The sequence below is a fragment of the Pelecanus crispus genome, chromosome 20, assembly GCF_030463565.1.
Source record: "Pelecanus crispus isolate bPelCri1 chromosome 20, bPelCri1.pri, whole genome shotgun sequence".
NCBI classification, from domain to species: Eukaryota; Metazoa; Chordata; class Aves; order Pelecaniformes; family Pelecanidae; genus Pelecanus; species Pelecanus crispus.
The window spans coordinates 4,512,364-4,531,199 of NC_134662.1; the positions used below are offsets into that span (position 1 = coordinate 4,512,364).

General features: G+C 64.5%; 2 protein-coding genes across 2 annotated transcripts; both read right to left on the reverse strand.

Annotated features, from left to right (window-relative positions):
- Positions 1 to 761: 761 nt before the first annotated feature.
- ADAMTSL5 (ADAMTS like 5) lies at positions 762 to 5,667 on the reverse strand. The gene is made up of 12 exons (XM_075723429.1): positions 5,609 to 5,667; positions 4,713 to 4,782; positions 4,470 to 4,630; positions 3,987 to 4,047; positions 3,797 to 3,905; positions 3,581 to 3,708; positions 3,377 to 3,500; positions 2,639 to 2,722; positions 1,834 to 1,997; positions 1,506 to 1,749; positions 1,158 to 1,229; positions 762 to 1,075 (listed from the first exon to the last, which is right to left on the reverse strand). The coding sequence occupies exons 1-12, from the start codon at positions 5,665 to 5,667 to the stop codon at positions 762 to 764; spliced, it is 1,590 nt and encodes a 529-aa protein (XP_075579544.1).
- A 4,497-nt stretch (positions 5,668 to 10,164) lies between these two features.
- Positions 10,165 to 18,105, reverse strand: THOP1 (thimet oligopeptidase 1). The gene is made up of 13 exons (XM_075723561.1): positions 17,994 to 18,105; positions 16,843 to 17,046; positions 15,321 to 15,469; positions 14,713 to 14,820; positions 13,887 to 13,989; positions 13,570 to 13,730; positions 13,270 to 13,405; positions 12,801 to 13,167; positions 12,316 to 12,517; positions 12,023 to 12,209; positions 11,393 to 11,521; positions 10,952 to 11,088; positions 10,165 to 10,821 (listed from the first exon to the last, which is right to left on the reverse strand). Exons 1-13 carry the CDS (start codon positions 18,103 to 18,105, stop codon positions 10,663 to 10,665), a joined length of 2,154 nt encoding a protein of 717 aa, XP_075579676.1. The 3' UTR covers positions 10,165 to 10,662.
- Between the last annotated feature and the right edge of the window lie 731 nt (positions 18,106 to 18,836).

Here is an 18,836-nt window from a genome sequence, read left to right on the forward strand (position 1 = left end):
CCAGGGCACCCACCCCAGCCACCCCCCGGCCCCATGCCCAGTTTGGGAACAGTCACCAGCGACATGAGCTGGGAGAGCTCAGCTCTTCCCCAGCACCGGCTCCAAACCCAGCGCTGGATGGGTGCGAGACCACCCAGGAGCCCTGAGCGGGCGATGCGCCCTGGGGTGCCCCGCACTCCCGGGGTGGCCGTCCCCGCAGCAGCCCCGGGCACGTCCCGTCCCCGTGCGGGCCCCACGGTTGTGCCTGCCGGCCCGTGGGTTGGGTTACGGGCGAGGGGGCACAGGGAGGGACCCGCTCGCCTCCGCCGGAAGAGAGATAACCGGCGGGTCCCCGACCTCGAAAGGCAGAGCCTGGCAGGTGTCCATCTTGGGGACAAGGGACGGCATTGCTCGGGGGGCTCAGCATGGGGACGCGGGATGGGACCCCCCTGCCCGGGCACCCTGGGGTGGGGAGGGCAAGGGACACCCTGGGCCAGCTCCAGCCAGGAAGGCGCACGCGGCAAGCGAGGTGATATACAGGTTTATTTTCTGCAAAAAAAAAAAAATAAATTACCACCTTCCTCCATCCCCCTGCAGCCAAGTGGACCCCAAGGACGGCGAAGATGCCCGGCATGGGGCAGAGGGCAGGACAGGGGGGCCCTGGCCCCTCCACGGGCATGGAAAGGGCTCGACGGCGCAGGGCGGGAGCGTTTCCAGCCCCCGGCTTCGCCCTCGGGGTCCCACCGGCCACCCCCTCCCCGGGCGATGGAGCCGGGGGGTGCTCAGGGCGGCCGGGGCTGGGGGCAGTGCCGGGCTGCCTCCCGCACCAGCCGGTCTTCGCGGGGCGTCCATGGCCGGGCATAGCCGTCCTCCTGCAGCAGGATGCGGTTGAGCGTGCGCTCGTAGTTGACGTGCCGCCGCGCCATGAGCAGGTACTCGCCGCCCTCCCGGAGCGGGGGGCAACCGCAGGTGTTGGGCACCCACACGTACTCCCGGGACACCAGCGGGAAGCGGTGCCGATACAGCGTTTTCACCTCCACCTCGTAGCGTGTCTCCTGCCCTACCAAGCGCCGCACCAGGATCCGGCCCTGGAAGACTGTGGGGCGAGTGTGGGGGTCCCTGAACCGGGCACATCCCCCCAGCATCGCCCCGAGCCCCTTCCCGTCCCCAGCGCTCACCGAAGTCGCTCTGGCAGAAGTGCCGGATGCGCTGGGAGCGTCCCTTGGCCGGGCGGCACCTCCCGCATCGCCCTGCAGGGGCAAAGCCGCAGCGCTTTAGGGGGGAGAGGGGACACGGCACCCCCAAAACCCCTTCCTGCGGCGGGGGGAGGGGGCATGGGGGCCCATATCCCATAAGGAGTGAGAGGACACGCCAGGCTCCCAAGGGTCCCGGGGAGGGTTAAGTCAGGGGGCCCCTTTTTTAGGGTCCCCATCTCATGGAGAACCCCTGGGGCTCTCCAGAACCCTCCCCGCAGCAGAGCCCAGGGCTGCGGGGGGCTGTGGGGACCCCCATGGGGGAGCAGGCACCTGCGGCAGCCCCGGCCCCGCTCCGGCCAGGGGGGCTTCTCGGTGGCGGCTCCGTGGCAAAGCCCCCAGGCTGGGGTGGCGGCGGGGGGGCCGGGGTGACCAGGGGCTCCCAGGGCGGGGGGCTGCCGGCCCCCCGGGGCTGGGGCTGCCGCAGGGGGCTGGCGTTGCCACGGCCGGGCTGGGGGTGCCCGCGGGGCAGCCAGAACTCGTACTCGATGCCGGGGTTGGGCTCCTGCAGCAGGACCTGCGTGGGCAGGGGCAGAGCTAAGAGGAGCGATGGGGGCCGGGGGGGCCGGCTGCCCCGTCCCCGCGTTGCCCCTGCCCTCACCATCACGTGCAGATCCTCGGCGGTGGGCCCGGCTGCCTCCAGGCTCTCGGTGCCGTCGGGGGCCCGGGCGTAGTGCAACCGGGTGCCGGCTGCCTCGTACGGCCCCGGCCAGGCGATGGACCAGTCCCCGTTGAGCACGTAGCGCCCATCACTCGTCATCAGGGCTGCGGGAGGGAGCGTGTCCGGGGGCCGAGAGCACCACGGTCCCTGGGACCCCCACGCTGGGCTGGGCTGGGGGCAGCCCGGATGCCTGGGTCCCCACCGGAGGCCTCTCCCCGAGCGGGGAGGGCAGCGCGGGCTGGGAGAGCTGCGGTCGGGGCTCGGGAGAAATCTGCTTTCTTGCAAGAACTTGGCTTCGGTCCCAAGCTGGAGCCAAACCCTGGTGTGCAAACCCCCCCCCCCCCCCCCCCGAGCCCCCAAGCCCTGGGTCCGGCAGGGATGGGGCCCTGACTGCTTCAGGAGGGGGACTTGAGGGGGGGGGGGGGGGTCTGGGGACGGGGGTCCCGGTCCTGGTCCCGCGGTGGCTGGCCTGGCCCCACTCCAGCTCAGCCCTTCCCAAAACCCACGGCCATGGCCTCTGGAAAAGTGCCTTGAGTGCCGGCGAGTTCACTGAACCCACGATGCTCAAAAAAACCAAAAGCATCCAAGCGGGGAAACCGGCATGGCACGGCACGGCACGGCACGGCACGGCACGGCACGGCACGGCCACCCCCCGCCCTGCCCTGCCTGCACCCACGGGTGGCACCAACCAGGACCAGCTGGGATGGACTGGGACTGACTGGGACGGAGACAGGACACGTCCTACCGAGGTAGTTGCGGCTCTTGTCCGTCACCTTGATCTGGGTGGCCCCAGCTGGGATCTTGGTCACGTTCATGTACCCAAAATAACCTGGCGGGGGGGGGGGGGGGGGGGCAGAGTCAGGGCAGAGCAGGGGCACGGCCCAGGGATGGGGGGGCCAGGGCTGGGGCGGGAGGGGACTGGGCACAGTGGAGCTCTGGGTTTGGGGCAGCCCCAGCCCCGTCCCAGGCACCAGCGGCATTAACCCCGCCGGACCCCACGTGCTGGGACATCTGGGGCACCCAGCGATGGCCCCGGGGGGCCCTGGGCTGCCATCTGGGGCTGTCTGTCCTCACAGGCATCACCGTCCCCACAGCCTGGCCCGGCACCTCATGGACACTGGATACGGAGCACGTGGACCCTGGGTGCCCTCAGGGACCTCTGAGCACCCCTGGGGACCCCGTGGAGCACAGGGGTGCCCCAGAGATCCCCCCCCCCAGCCCCCGGAGGAGCGATACCCTCTGCAACGAGACAAAATCACCCCCTTGAGGGGCCTTCTATAAGCCCGCTGTCCCTGTCCCCGCGCGTTGGGACAGGAAGGGATCAGGGACGATGTGCCGGCGGCGATGGGGCAGATGGAGAGGGGATGGGGTGACAGGGGACCCAGGCGATGCCTTTGGGGACACAGATGGGGGACGGGAGGACAGGGGAGCCAAGAGCCAAAGCATTCACCCATGGAGGGGGCCGGGGCAATGGTTCATTCACCGGAGGAGGGGTCCGTGCCCTGGAAGAGCCGGTGCACGAAGAGACACGCGTCGTGGCCGCCGCCGCACTGGCCGCAGGCGTCAGGCTGCGCGCCCGAGCCCAGGATCCCGTCGCAGCCCACGCTCTGTGGGGAGCCAAGACGCGGCCTCAGGGCGGGGGGTCCCAGCTGGGGGTCCCAGGGGTCCCGGCTCCGCATGCACCCACCAGGCAGCGCCCGCCGACGCAGAGGTCCGGGGAGCCGGGGCCGCAGCGGGTGCCGTCCAGCACCCGGCCGAAGGTGTAGTAGAAGTTGTGCCCCATGGCCAGGCAGTTGAGGTCGCAGACGTTGGGGGCTGACGCAGCCGGGCAGGAAGGGAAGGGGGTGACGCTGGTGGCACCGGTGACCCCCGGTCAGCCCGGTGATGCCACCCCAGGACTCACCTCCATGGAAGGGCACCCAGCGGTACCGGGCTGGCGTGCCCAGGACGGGCTTGTTGTCGTAGAGGGAGCACTGCATGGCACGGAAGGGCACGGAACCGCCGGGGCAGCCCTGCGGGAGCGGCAGGATGGAGCCCCACGGGACCACGACTGCAGCCGGCCATGCCGGTGCCGTGGCCCTCGCAACGCTCACCTGGAGCTGGCAGAGCCGGTACTGCCGCGGGTCGCCCGTGCACGGCTCCTCCTCAGCGGACCTGCGGCCACAGCGTCAGCGCGGAGGGGCCGGGGCACGGCCCCCTCGAGCACCCCCGCCTGCACCCTGCGTCCCCCACGGGGACTCTCCCTGACTCCGGAGCCAGGATGCCACTGAGCCGCCAAGCTGCAGCCGGGCTGGGAGCGATGCATCCCCATGGGAGAGCAGGAGCGGGGACCACGATGTCCCGCATGGGGCCGCATCCTGCCAGAGCTGCACCCCAGGATGGAGGCAGCAGGGTCCGGCTCCCCCCGCCCTCCCCCCAATCCCTTCCCCTCCGAATTCAGGCTGAAATTTGGCCAGGGCACAGCGCGGTGCCCAGGGCCTGCAGGGACGCGCGCGGAGGCAGCGGCAGAGCCGTCGCACGGGGTCTGGGTGCTGCGGGGGGTTTTGGGGAGCCACGCTGCCCCGTCCCCCACTCACCGCAGGCAGCGCCGGGTGCGGAGGCCCACGCCGTCCCCGCAGGAGCTGGAGCAGGAGCTCCAGGGTCCCCAGGGCCCCCAGGCGCCCGGGGCCAGCTGCCGGCGGGGCCGAGCAGGGGCTGGGGGCTCGGGGACCCACGCCGGCGTCCCCAGGGCTGGGCCCTGCGTGGAGGAAGGTGACGGTCGGCGCCGGGGCTGGGCTGGAGCAGCCCGGGGGTGCCGCCGCGCACCCCAAACCCCTCACCTGCGCGGTGCCGACGCCGCAGCCCAGGCTGAGCCAGGCCAGGAGCAGCAGCCGCCACGGCCGCCGGTGCCTGTGGGAGCGGAGACCCCTGAGCCCCCGCTGTCCCCAGGGAGCGGGGGGCTGGCAGTGGGGTGTCCCACAACCCGGCATCGGTGCCGCCACCACCGCGGCCCCCACGGGGACCCCAGCGAGGGGGAAGGAGGCGAGGCGGAGGCAAGATGAGACACAGCGGGAGGGTCCCCATCGCCGGCGGCACCGACCGGAGATGGGAGGTCTGGTGGCGCGCGGCAACACCGAGGGCCTCCGAGCTTGAGCGGGAGCAGGCGGGTGGGCGCAGCTGAGCGGGCGACGCCGCGTCCCCGTACATGTGCCCACGCGGTTCCCGGCTCGGGAGACGGCACCACCGCACCCACGGCCCCGCGGCGGGGAGCCGGGCTGGCCTCGCTGCCTGCTGGGACAGGACCAGACCTGCGCAGCGGGGCCATGACTCCGTGTCGCTCCCTGATCCGGATCCGGCCCTGCCGTGGGGTGAGCAGGATGGGGGGCAGATGGGGGCCCCCCCCACGCCGGGTTCCAAAGCGCCTGACCCTGGAGCACCCCAACCCACCCAGCCCAGGGGTGCAGGGGTTGCAAAGGGGGGTGCAGGGGGCCCAGCCCTGTGTCGGGGAATCCCCCCGCCGAGCCAGTTTCCTCCCACCGCGCAGCTCCCACGGGGGTCACGAGTGGCCCCGGACGCCTGGGTCCCCCCCAGCCAGGAGGGGATGGGGCGGGGGGGAGGCACCGCCTGCCTCAGTTTCCCCGCAGGAGTGGAGCTGACCCCGGTGGGGGCGTGGAAGGAGGGCGAGGGGGTTGGTTTTGGGGCTCCGCGAGGGATTAAGCAGAAATCGCGACCTTACCCGGCACCGTGGGGTCTTCCACGGGGGACCGGACTGCCTCGAAACCCCCCCCCGGCCATGCCGCCCTTCGTCCGGGACGTCCCGGTGGTTCGGTCCCGCTCCGGCGTCTCGGTGGTGGGGAAAGGGGGGACCCGGGACGATCGGGCATCGCCTGCGCAGCTCCGGGGAGGGGGGGGCGGGCGAGGCTTTTTCTCCCCCCCCCCGCCTTGTTTGCCTCCCGTCCCTCCCCGCCGCGTTATTAATATCCAGCCCCAAAGGTGCGCCCAGCCCTCCCCGGCCGCCCATTAACCCTTTGGGGTCCGGAGCTCCGGCGGGCGAGGGGGGCTGGTGGGGTCCCGGGGGGGCGCAGATGCTGCGGAGCAGCATCTGCGCCCCCCCCCGGGACCCCACCAGCCCCCGATGCTTAAAGAAAGGGGTAGACAGGACCCCCCCCTCCATCTCAGCTTGATCCAGGACCCTCCTGGCAACCCCCCACCCCCCCAGCACCCTTAGGTAGCCCCAGGCACCCGGAGCTGAAGGGGTTACGGTATTGGGGTGCAGGGTGTCTCCTCGGGGGGTCCCCACCGCAGGGCACGGCAGAGGCGGCGGGATGGCTTTGGGGGGTCAAAGGGACGAGCTCCCCGCATGGTACATCAAGGACACTGGCAGCGGGATGCTCTACAAGCGGGGACGGCTCCTGGGAGAGGTGAATCCCCCCCACCCACATCGTCCCCTGCACCCCCAAACATCCCCTCCTCGCTGGCAGTGCCACACACCGGCACCCCATGGGGCTGTAGGGGGTCCCCAAGGGGCACCCACCACATCCCCTCTGGGGAAGGGGAAACTGAGGCAGCAGCGGAGACGCTGGGACCGAGCTGGAGCGGAGCAGTTGCCCAGGGCCAGCCGGCTTCCCGGGCTCCTTGGCCCCCGGCAAAGGGCACGTGGCGGGGTGCCCTGACACCCAGGACCCCCTTCTGCCACGGCCTCTCGCCCCCGGGCGGCTCATTCCTGCCGGATCGTCCTCGCAGGGCGCCTTCGGGCGCTGCTACCAGCTGACAGAGGTGGCCAGCGGCAGGGTCTACGCGGCCAAGGTCATCCCACGAGCCCGGCTCGCCGCAGTGGGCATCGGGGAGAGGGTGAGTCCGGGGAGGACACAGAAAGTCCCCAGGGAATGGGGGGGTGATGTCCATGGGGACCCTGCCAAGCCCCACAGCCCTGCCCTTGACCCTCCTCCCTGGGTCGCTGGGGGGGGTTCCCATCCCCGTCTCCCCGAGGGTGCACGTTGGGTGTCCCCGAATCCAGAGGGTTCCTTGCGGGGGGGCTGCCGGGCTCACGCCGATGCAGGTGGAGCGGGAGCGGGAGCTGCTCGGCCGCCTGCGCCACCGGCACATCGTCCGCCTCCACGGGCACTTCGCCGACCGCAGCCACGTCTACCTGCTGCTGGAGTACTGCAGCCGGAGGGTGAGCGAGCGCCGGCAGCACCCCAAAACGCAGCATCCCCACACCGGGGCTTTGCCAGGCCCCGAGCTGCGGTGCCTCGCTCTGTCCCCAGTCCCTCGCCGACATCCTGCGGGCCCGGGGGATGCTGACGGAGCCGGAGGTGCGGTACTACCTGCGGCAGATCATCTCGGGGCTGCGCTACCTCCACGGACAGGGCATCGTCCACCGGGACCTCAAGCTGAGTGCGTGGGGCAGAGCCGGGGCGGCGGGAGGGTGAACCACACCGGCCCCGCTCTGGCTCATCTCCCTCCACAGGTAATTTCTTGGTGAGCGAGAGGATGCAGGTGAAGATCGGGGACCTGGGGCTGGCGCGGCGGGAGGCACCGGCCGGCCGGCGCTGGGGGTGAGTGGGGCCGTGGCGCTGCCGGGGGGGAGCAGCGGGGCTGGGGCTCACCCTGCCCATGTCCCCAGGGCGCTCTGCGGGACACCCAGCTACCTGGCGCCGGAGGTTTTGGACCGCAAGGGACACGGGGTGCCCTCGGATGTCTGGGCCCTGGGCTGCGCCACGTAAGGGGGGACCCAGAGGGAGGGCAGGGGGTGCTCCCGGCCCCGCTGAGCAGCCGGACCCCCCCCCAGGTACGCGGCGCTGACGGGCAGCCCCCCGTTCGAGGCGGCTCACCGGGAGGAGCTGTACCGGCGCATCCGAGCGGCACGGTACCCACTGCCCCCTAACCTCTCGCCCCTCGCCCGGGCCCTCATCGCCCGCTTGCTGGCCCCCGAGCCCGCGGCGCGGCCCAGCCTGCGGGACGTGCTGGACCACGGCTTCTTCACCCAGGTGCGGGGCCGGCAGGGGGGACGCGGCCAGCGCGGCCGCGGCGGGGCCGGGGGGGTCACTGCCTCTCGCTCCCCAGGGCTTCACGCCGGACACGCTGCCACCCCACGCCTGCTGCTCGGCGCCCATCTTCGTGGGACAGGATCCACTGTGCGGGCTGCTGCAGGGGGCTGCCGCGGTGCTGGGGAGGGGGTGGCTGTGCCGGGAGCGCTGGGACTCACCACACTGCTGTGCCGGCGCGGCAGGGACCGGGAGGCAACCATCTCCCCGCCGCGAAGGAGCAGCTTCTTCAGCAGGACCCGAGCTGTGCAAACATCCGCTTAGGAAAACCTTTATTAGTGCTAGGAACCGTCTAAAATCCAGTCATTGAAACAAGCAGGGTGGGACGTGACCATTACGAACGGCGCACACGCACACCAGTTTGCCCTTAGAAAACGTTAACAGGAAAAACAAAACAACCCCCAACCAAAAAAACAAACCCAAAAGGGACCTCTCTTCCCTGCCAGCCTGGGGCGGGATGGGGACGAGGAGCTGGGGAGAAGGTGCAGCTCCGAGGTGTCTTCAGCAGCACCTCGCACCGCCCCGCCAGCAGCAGGGCTTACTGGAGGGAGGGACAGTCAGTTGTGGCCTGGGAAGGAGGGAGAAAAGTGCGCGGTTTCCCTGTTCAGCTTCAGTTCTCTCCCTCAAGAGAAGAGGTCTGAAAGAAAACCCTGAAAGCTCAGTAAACCATAACACTTAAAAACACCCACAGCGTCAACTCAAGAGCGCCCGGCCCTGCGCAGCCGGCACCCGGGACAGACACTCGCCTACGCCTAAAACAGAGGGTGGGGACAAAAACAAGATGCTCAACGCGGCCCCAGCAAGCACCAAGGAGTTGCTTCGCTGCTTACGGACCCGTCCACGTGTCAGCGCAAGAGGGGACCAGTGAGGGAGGGTGACACTGGCCTTCCCATGTCACCAGGGGGGATCTGGGGGAAGGAGGTGACAGCAATGACTTTGTCTGCGCTTGGGGTGAGCTTTCTTCCACCGCTCTCATCGGTGGCTACGGGGAAGGAAGCCAGAGCTGCTCCGGTGACGCAGCCCAGAGAGGAGAAGCAAAGGGAACAGCCCAGCCGGGGAAGGAGCCGCAGCGCGAGACCCCGGGGAGGGACGGCAGCTCCCACGCGCAGCCCTGGCCGCGGCCGGGATGGTGGGTGTGAGCGCGGGCGCTCAGCCTCTCGCCGGCACCTTCCGTGTGCTCAAACCGCAGAAGAACTGCAGGGACCGATCCTGCAGCCCTCAAATGGCGTCATGCAGAGCAGCCGAGGCTGGAGGTGGGGTGGGGCAACAGAAAATGAGATCTGCCCTCGGTACCTCGTCGCCACAAATCCCTCATGCTTGGCGGGAGCTCACAGCTCCCCTCTCAGCTCCTCAGCTCCCCTCTGCCACCGAGGAAGCGGCCCACCTTCTACCCGCCCCGCACGCTCGCTGCTAAAAACCTTTCCCAGCCTGCACGCGATTGCTACGCGAGCAAAACCAGGAAACAGCCTTTGCCCCTGGGGTCAGTGCTCCGTTCCGGCACCTTGGACCCACAGCCCCGCACGCATCAGCAGAGCCGCCCTCCTGCCTGCTCGGGCACGGTGGCACCAGGAGGAATGGCACCGCAGAGGCGAGCGGAGAGCAGAGGGAGGCGTGCCGTGCCATGCCACGCAGGCACCAGTTTTAGGGTTCTCAGGGACAGAGGAACAGCTGGGGGGGCAGGTGGCACAGCCCGGCTGCTCCCAAGGCTGGGCAAAGGGTTGGCCGCTGTCCCCCAGCTCGGCGCCGCACCCAGAGCCCGGCCGCTCAAGGCCTGGCACAAAGCCCACTTGCTATTTTTATCCCCGGCATCCGTGTTCTTTGAAGCTGCGTTTTTTTTTTTTCCTTTTTTCCACAGCCCTCCCCTGTCCCACCCTGGCTTAGAGGTGACAGCAATAGTAACACACCCTCCGCTGCCACGACCTGAGCCCGGAAGGCATCGGCTGCCCTAAGACGGCCCCGGGTGAGGGGTCCCGGCAGCTCCGATACAGCCTGGGGGAAGGTACAACCTCCCGAGGACGCCTGGCAGCGCACGGGGCCCAGGCCACGCTCCCCAGACCCCCTGTTTTGGGAAGAGCTGTACTGGCCATCTCTGTCCCCCTCCCAGGCCTGCTGCCCTGGCAGGAACGTCTGAGGGGCTCAGGGCAGGACGTTCCAGTAAACGCAATGTTTTTTAAGCTCTGGGATCTCCCCATCTTTATTCCACAGCCGCCAGCTGCCCAAAAATGGGGAGAGCGTGACTCCCAACGCAGCTTCTCAGGCCGCTTGTTTCACGCTCAGAACAGTAAGCCTGCCCCGGGGCACAGAACAAGGTGGGAAATCTCATTTCTTAAAAACAAGGGACTTTAAAACCATAAAATTTTAAAACTGAAAAAATTCAAGTTTGGCAACTCCTCTCGCCCTCCTCCCTGGCTATAAATGAGGCCATAACTCACCCTCGTGCAGAAATCAGGTTCAAAGTTCAGCCAATTTGTGTGGGCTACCGACAGCCCCGTCCCCCTCGGCGGGGGGGGACAAAGGCAATTCAACTCCCTCTGCAGAGCTGTCACTGCAGAGCCCTGGACCAGGGCTGAATCCGGCTCCTGAAGCCCGGGGTGAGCTCGGAGCAGGATCCTGGAGGAACAGCTCCAGGTGGGGGTTGGCCCAGGATGCGTTTGGTGACAGCAGGACCGGGCGTTGCTTGGCCTGAGAGGACTGGTGCGTAGACAAAGGAGCTGGCTTGACTCAAACGGGCTGGAGCAGTTTCTCAGCAGGCTGAAGGCAGTGAGTTGTTCTCCACCTTCAGTCCTTTGCTGGCCAGGAAGGCGTCCTGCTTGGGCTCACGGCCCAGGAACGTCTTCAACATGTCAGAAGCATCCAGGGAACCGCCGGGATGCAGGATGCAATTCCTGTAATCCATGCCCACCTGCAAGGAAAGAGAGACGGGGGTACGCGTAGGACGCCCACCCTCCCACTGCCATCTCCTAGCACCTCTGGCAGGGGAGGCAGCCCTTGGCACGCACCGAGAGCCCGGCGGGGCAGGACGTCCTCCCTACCTTACAGTTCATGATCCCCTCCTGCTTGAAGCGCGTGTGGAACATATCCATGGAGTACACTTCGCTCCAGAGGTAGCCGTAGTACTGGGCGTCGTAGCCTCCGGCCAAGTGGCCAAACGTAGCGGGCATGTTTGTACCTTTGCGGCAAAGGAAGAGAAGGGGCGTTAACGGGAAAGGCTGCTGGAACCGCTCACAGCACGGAAAAACCCCTCCGTGCTGTAAATGTGTCAGAGCAGGCACTGGGTCAGCTTGTTCACAATCCCAGGGGAAACAGGGAAGAACTTTCCAGTTATTTTTGTACGGTTTCAGCCCTGCTTTTCCCAGAGCCAGCAGAAACCATCCCCATTGAGCCAGCCTGAAGCCCCAGCCTTGAAAAGAACCTGCTGAGCCAAACTTGCAGGCAGGCCTAGAGAGACAGCGAGAGCGGGAGCCCCTGGGTACCTGGGGTGGCAGGGACGCCCAGCACCTCTTCACACAGCCGGGCAAACACCTCCACAGGGTCGGCCTTCGTCTGGGTGTGCAGCGCCTGGTCCACCTTGGCCAGGACGATCTGACGCAAGTTGAAGAGCCCTGTTCCCAGAAGGAGGAGGCAAACTGAGCTCCCACCTCCAGACAGGAGCGTCTCCAAGGCTGGGTCGCAGCAGGGCAGGCTGGGGGGCTCTCATAGTTCTCCCCACACCCAAGTTCTGACCCGCTTCCCCAGACCAGCCCAGTTCAGCAGCGATCACTCAGGCCTAAGCCGCATCCCCTGCCTGTGGATAATCCCTGCCTTCCCCTGCACGTCTCCTCGCTGTGCCACCACCCAGCCCACTGGACCTCCTGCCACGCCACCCTCACTCTTCCCTGATTAACAGCAGGCAGATGTGGTTCCTTCCCCCGAGTCCTCTCAGTCCCCACAGGGAGCAAGACAAAGCCTTTCCTCTACCCAGCCAGGTCACTAAGGGTCCCCTTCCCCTCCCCACACACGGGGGACACCATGGCGAGGTTCTGCCCTTGCTGGGGACAGCGTGCAGCCCGCGCTCCCCTCCTGCCCCTCTTCAACAGCTCCCACTTCCCCCTGCAGGGACCCACCCGTGTTTGCCTGCCGGGATTTAATGAGCTTCTCCAGCAGCTCATCAGGGATGGGGCTTCCAGTTTTGTAGTGCCTGGACATGCGCAGCAGCGGCTCCTTCTCCCACACCCAGTTCTCCAGCATCTGTGACGGTGCCTCGACAAAGTCCCGCTCCACATGTGTCCCACTGAACATGGCAAACTCCGCCTAGAAGACACAGCAAGCTCAGAGCAGGACGTCATTTAACCCCACAGGGGAGCACAACAGGGGAAAGGCAACAAAGCAACCCTCTGCCAGCCCAGCCAGGCCTCACCTGAGAGCAGAGCTGGTGCATGACATGCCCAAATTCGTGGAAGTAGGTCTCCACCTCGTCATGCTGCAGCAGGGAAGGTGCATCCACCGTGGGCTTGGTGAAGTTGGCCACCATGGCAGCCACCGAGATCTGCCGGCTGAAGTCCGGCAAGAGGCAGCCCGGCTGCAGGCCGAAGCAGGCTGCGTGCCCGTACTTCCCTTCCCTAGGCCAGGGAGAGGAGACTGTTACACGGATCCTCCCGCACGGCCAGCCCCGAGCCACCGCGCAGGGCAGCATGGTCCTGCGCAGAGCAGAAGCTCCTGGTGACACCGCGATTGACACCAACCCCATGTTCCTGGGACAGCCCTGCCCGATCACACACCGCTCCCTCCGCACAGCCATGTGTCTGGGAGCGGGACAGCCTCTCCACTTCCCCAGGCACGTGGCAGGCTCCGCTCCCCCTGCCCTCGCCCTCTTCCCTCGCTTCACGTTGCCCAAGGCCTCACCGCGGGTACAGGTCCAGGTAGAATTTGCCGATGGTGTCCCCAGAGGAGGTGTCCTTCACTGTGTAGAGCTGGACGTCCTCGTGCCAGACCTGAGCCTTCTCTTCCAGATGGAAGGTGAGGCCCAGCAGCTCCTGGTAAATGGCCAGCAGGCCTGTAGTGACCACCTGCATGGGGAAGTACTCCTTCAGCAGATTCTGGTCCACGCTGTACTTGGTCTCCTCCACCTGGTTCATGTAATAGCGCATGTCCCAGGCATTGATGCGGTTGTCAAACTCCAGGCCGCGCTTCTCGCATTCTTTCTTTTTCAGGTCCAGGATCACAGCCCGTTCCTTCTCCCCAAGGGGTTTCAGCTTCAGGGCCAGCTCATCTAGGAAAACCAAGGCAGGCAGGGTTAGCACCCGGGGCTGAGAGCAGCGCACCCGGCCCAGCGCGTGCCCCTGCTCTTCCCCTCCACAGCCAAGCACCATACCCAGGAACGTAGCCACTGTCTTGCTGCTTTTAGCCATGTTCATCTCCAGCACAAAGTCCGCGTGTGTGTTGAAGCCCAGGAGACTGGCTTTCTGAGCACGCAAGTCCACCAGCTCCTTGAGGATCAAGCAATTTTCCTGCAAGGTAGAGTCAGACAAAGAGTGAAGTGGGGTATGCAGGCAAGAAAGGAAGCACGAGCCCCAGTGTGGAAGGAAGCACAAATCTCAGACGAGACCCCTTCGGCCCGGACCTGAGCTGGCATCCCGTCTGGCCCTGCTGGTGAGCAGCAAGGCCCACCTACCTCTTTGCACCTGGAGTTGAACATTTCCTCCACCTTCCTCCTCGTCTCAGGCACGTAGCACTTCTTCAGGAGAGGGAAATAGTGCGGGTATTTCAAGGTGACTTTCAGCTTGCCATCCTCTGTCTTCTCCAGGGAGTTCAGGAAGTCCTCAGGGAGCCCCCCTGAGAAAAGAGCAGACAGGAGTGATGGAGAGCCCAGGCCTCTGCAGAAATACCAGCTCTGGGACTGAGCACAGGAACAGGCTCTCGCTCCTTGGCCAGAGGAGTCGAGCCACTCAGGGCCACACCAGCAGAGAAATAAACCCGAGCGCTCCATACCTAGTTCCTCCTTTGAGAAGGGCAAGTAGGTGGTGTCTTCGTTGAGGTTCTTGTTGAAGTCTATGCAAAGGACGCTCAGCTTTTTCTTAATAGCTTTGATTTTCTTTAAAATATAGATTAACAGAGAAAAGTCAGTGCAAAGAGGGAAGTCAAACGGCACCGTTCGCCATCTCCAGCCTGCCTGCTGAGTTGCCCAGTGGTCTGCACTTGGCTTTTATTCAAATGCAATGCTGCAGAATTAACTGCGTGCAGGCGCTGAGCTCTCAGCCTAGAACAGGCTCCCTTTGATCACACCTGGTAGGAAAGCAGCCGCCTCAGCAAGGCCCCAGCTGTCTCCTGCCAGCTCAGGAGCTGCAGGTGTTTAAGCAACAACCTCCTCTACCCTTATTTCATTTCACCTTCTCTTCTATTTTTAACCCAGCTTTGAGCTCCATGCACTAGCACAAGGTAAGAGGGAGACCCTGAGCAGCTCAGCCCGCCAAGCCCGCTACCCCAACCCCAGCCCAGTGGGGCACCCTCCCTGACTGCCCCTTTGCACGTGGGGGCTGGGTGCTGCTTCCCCCCCGACCTGCACAGCACCATCTGCAATTTCAGCCTCTCGGGAGCCCCCTGACTCCCAGCGTCAACCCCACTTTGTAAATGTCATCCCCATCCAACGGAAGGGAAAAAGAGGGGCACAGAGATATCACCTGACGTGCCCAAGGTCACATGAATCAGGGGCAAAATTCAGGAGTCTGAGCTTCAGTCTTTTGCTCCAATGCTACACTGCCCCATTAGCCCCGTGAGGCCTCCTCTACGTGTGCTTACTTAAGCTCTGTGATCTCACCTCCTGCGTTTCTTCAGGGAGATGGAGACCATTTCTTTTACCCAATTTGATCAGCCTTTCTAGATATCTCTTCGCTTCAGGCTTCAGTGAAGCGCTCTCTGCTTTCTCCTGTAAAACAAAACCCATGAGCACAGGGAACCGCGGGATCAGGTGCTGCAGAAAGTTGGTTCCCGGTGGGAGCTGTGGGTTATTGTAATGCCAGTGACCCAGAAGCAGATGGAAACACCCCACAAGAAGGCTTTGGTTTGGTGAATTAGCTCCTATCGGATTGCTTTAAACATCTCATCTTTATGCTCGGTTACAGCACTTTTCAGGGCACTAGCCAGCCCCTTCCCTGAGTGAGGCAGGCTGGGTTTACTGAAGCCATTTTAGCACGGGGGTAATCGAGGCCCTGAGGGTGGGGGCAGAGCCCTCAAACCCCAACTCCCCAGCTCTCACTAACAGCTGGACCATTCTGCCATGATCACACAGTGATTCAGTTCCAGACCTGACTACCTGTCATTCACTTCTAAGTTCTGGGACAAGGGAAAAGGGTTTGTTGTAATTCCAGGAGGTTTCAGTGCCCTGCTCAGGTGCGTCACTGACAGAGCATCCTCCCAAGCATGCACCTGGAGCCAGACAATCCTCTGGTACACGTCCTGCCTCATGCTCATCTCCACGTCGAACTCCGAGAGCTTCTTGTCAGCCTCGGTGCTCGCCGCACGGATGTCTTTGCAAGGAGAGACGTGCTGGGGGAAGTCCAGCATGTTCCGACGAACTGGAAAGACAGAAGAGGGATTACAGCAAAGGCAACGGTTTCACGTCCCAGAACTGCTCATGAGTGGGAGTGTAGACAGAGAGCCCGTGTTAATTGGGAGCCAGTTTGACAGCCCTGGAGCCTGACCTGCCCACCCACACAAAGGAAGAGCAAGGCAAGCTGCTGCCGCCACACAAACCCAGAGCCGTCCTCTCCGAGCAGCACTCACTCACCCGCGGCACCCGTTCACCCCTTCCTCGCTGCCGAGCACTTTCTCACAAAACTCACAGGAATTTCACGCCTGCGAAATCCCAACGCCTTTGCCCCAGCTATAGCCGGTATCAACAGTTTCAAGAATCACAGGACTTCTATGCTGGCAGACACACGGGCAGCATCGTTGTGTGACTCCTTTCCTTAGAGGACCAGGCTAAAAGTGACACTCCTTTACTGCAGGCGCTCCTCAAAAGCCACCATGTCCCAGGTGTGCTCCTTCCTGACGTATTTCCATTTTAGAAGGGAAAACAGGGAGAACATTCCCTGTCATCAATTCTGCAAAACCTCAAATAATACAACTCCAGTGGGAAGGCGCTGCCCTCCAGGCACGAGGACTCTCCACCCAGCAGAAGGTGAGCATGCAGCTACTCTCTGTTGCCCAGAGAAAGTGCTGACAGTTCTGCTGAAATTAACATTACCTCTGCTTAGTAAGGGGTTTTCATCTTATTTTAGAAAAAAGAAATCAGAAAGAAGAAAGAAGAGGCTTGCAGGCTGGCTTCTGCTTCATACAGACGTGACACTTCGCAACACAGGCGGTCAGGATAGCTAACAGATGCCATGAGGCGGGAGGGAGGCTGCCTGACTTTGGCACTCTACTACTGTAAATAATTAGCCAGAGACAGATCGGAGCCTGCATCGTTTGCCAGCATCTGCCACCATGTCATGTTACTTTACACATAATCCTTAAAACAATATCGGTGTTTAAACAAGGCACACGGAGAGACATTTATCCGCTGCCTTAGGGAAAAAGTTAGAAAAGAGCTGAAGATTTCTCAGATCTCCCGAACCATTTCTGTCAATGCACAATTTGTTCCCACTAATGCACGTTGACACATAAAAGCAGGAGACAACCTTGAAAACCTGGCTACTCCTCCCGCAGACCATCCTGCTGCCAAAGCACCGTGCTCGTTTTAGACTTGCTCTTCCGTTCCAAATCTACTCTATTCTTTGTACTTATATCTAGCTGTATAAACATTAACTGGGGGCAAAAAAAAAAAGTACTGCTGAGGGAGCCAAGGGAAGAAAAGAGGAGGTGACAGTAGAGAGCAAAAAAAACGACCAGAAAAATCTTAATAACACACTGATTTCCAGAAAGCCAGCGCTCCCTGTCAGCAACGTACCCGTATATTCCACTTCCACATCGGCCAGTGCCTTGAGAGTGTTTTCATAGGACACCTCGCCCTGCTCCTGGGAGCCCACCCGGTCGTACACGAGCTTGGTCCTCTCCGTGAGCTCTGCAGCCATGTTTTCTATCTGTTCGGCAGTCAGGTCCCATCTTAGCTGATTTGCCAATAGCCTGGGGGACTGGCTATCCACAACGTTACCTGCAGAGGTGGGGAGGAATCCATCTGTGAGACACAGTCTTACACGGCCTCAAGCTGCGTCAGGGGAGGTTTAGGTTGGATATTAGGAAAAATTTCTTCACGGAAAGAGTGGTCAAGCATGGGAACAGGCTGCCCAGAGAGGTGGGGGAGTCCCCATCCCTGGAAGCGTTCAAAAAACGGGCAGAGGTGGCACTTGGGGACATGGTTTAGTGGGCATGGGGGTGTTGGGTTGATGGTTGGACTGATGATCTTAGAGATCCTTTCCAACCTTAATGATTCCTAGTTTTTACTTTCATTAAAAATTAATCCAGCCACCAAGCCAGGAAACATGAAATTGCTACTCTGCCCTTAACTGGTTTAGTGGTGGACTTGGTAGTGTTAGGTTATGGTTGGACTGGATGATCTTAAAGGTCTTTCCCAACCTAAACGATTTGATTATTTTATCGTATGAAAGAAGATTCAGCTGCAGAGCTAAAGCCCGATAAAAGCACTTAAAGGAGAGGCCCAGCAAACAAACCATGCTGATGGGCACCCGGGCTCCTGAGGAACCAGGGCGCTGGCAGCAATCAGCAGTCGGATTATTTTCCGGGCGGTGTTTACCCTCTCAGCCATGACAAGCCCTTCACAGAAACCTGACCCTCTCCCCGCCGTGCCCCCGGCGGGGGGGGGGGGGGGGGGGGGGGCGGCTGTCGCTGCCCGGGAACAGGGCTGTCCCCTGCCCGGAGCTGGGGGGCGGAGCGGTGACAGCGGGGGCAGCAGGAGACCACGGTTGGGGGGCTGCCCCCGGCTCCCACCTCCTGTCCCCCATCCCTCTCTCCTCCATCTCCGCCGTGCCACGCCGCGCCATGCCAGCCCCTCGCCCTTGCCCTCACCTCCTCCCCTCCGTCGCCCCGCCCCGCCCTGGTCCCCTCGCTGCCCCCCAGGCCCCCCCCGCCGCCGGCCGGTACCTGTGGGGGGGGCCATGCCGGGGGTACCGGGGGTGCCGGGAGGCCCCGCTCTGCTGACGAGGCCGGGAAGAGACCGCGCCGGCCCCACGCACGGAGCATGTGCCCCAACCATAAAGGCGGGCAGAGAGAGCGGCCGCGCCGAGGGATTCTGGGAGAGTGGAGGACTGGGCCGCTCCCCCCGGCCCGGAGGGGGCGAAGGGAAGGAGAGAGCGGCCCAGCCTCCCGCACGCGTGGAGACCCATCCCCGCCCCGGCCCTCAGCCTCGGCGGCTGTCGGGCAGCACCATGGGCCCGGGAGCGGGAGCGGAGCCCCGGCGGGAGTAGCGCCCCGGCCCCAGGGCTCCCGCCCCCCCGTTCCCATGGCAACGCCCCCTCTCTATGGTAAAGCCCAGGGAGCGACGACAGCGGTGCTTCCGGCCTCTGGCCCCGCCCCCGAGCCGCGCAGACTGCGCAGGCGCTGGGGACTCTGCGCTTGCGCAGTCGCTCTCGGCTATAGCGAAGCAAGGCAGGGGGCGGGGCCTGGCGGCGGCGCAGGCGCGCTCCGGGCGGCGGCAGTGCGCAGGCGCGGTGGGCGGGGCGGGACGCATGCGCAGTGCGGAGCCCGCCCCGGCTGAGGCGAGTGTCGGGGCGACCGGTGAGCGGGGCGGGGGCGGTGCAGGGGACCAGAACGGGGCCGACTGGGCTGCGCTCCCCGCCGGGATCCGTCTGTCTCCGGTCCTGGTGTGGGCAGCGGCCGGGCCCGGCCCGGGCTGGGCAGGCGGCGGGGCCTGGCGCTTCCCCCGCCCGGGGCCCGCTGTGGCCCGGGGCCATGGTGTCTCCGCCCGCCCTATGCAGGCCCCGGGCG

Excerpts from the sequence above, each read along its gene's own strand:
- THOP1 (XM_075723561.1), bottom strand. The coding sequence starts at position 18,105 with ATGGTTGGGGCACATGCTCCGTGCGTGGGGCCGGCGCGGTCTCTTCCC. Across the intron at positions 13,990-14,712 it reads TCCCTGAAGAAACGCAGGAG|AAAATCAAAGCTATTAAGAA; the intron begins GTGAGATCACAG and ends TATATTTTAAAG. Across the intron at positions 12,518-12,800 it reads TACCTGGACCTGTACCCGCG|GGAAGGGAAGTACGGGCACG; the intron begins GTGAGGCCTTGG and ends TCCCTGGCCTAG.
- ADAMTSL5 (XM_075723429.1), bottom strand. The coding sequence starts at position 5,667 with ATGGCCGGGGGGGGGTTTCGAGGCAGTCCGGTCCCCCGTGGAAGACCC. Across the intron at positions 3,906-3,986 it reads ACCGGCTCTGCCAGCTCCAG|GGCTGCCCCGGCGGTTCCGT; the intron begins GTGAGCGTTGCG and ends CCGCTCCCGCAG. Across the intron at positions 1,076-1,157 it reads CTTCTGCCAGAGCGACTTCG|TCTTCCAGGGCCGGATCCTG; the intron begins GTGAGCGCTGGG and ends CTCGCCCCACAG.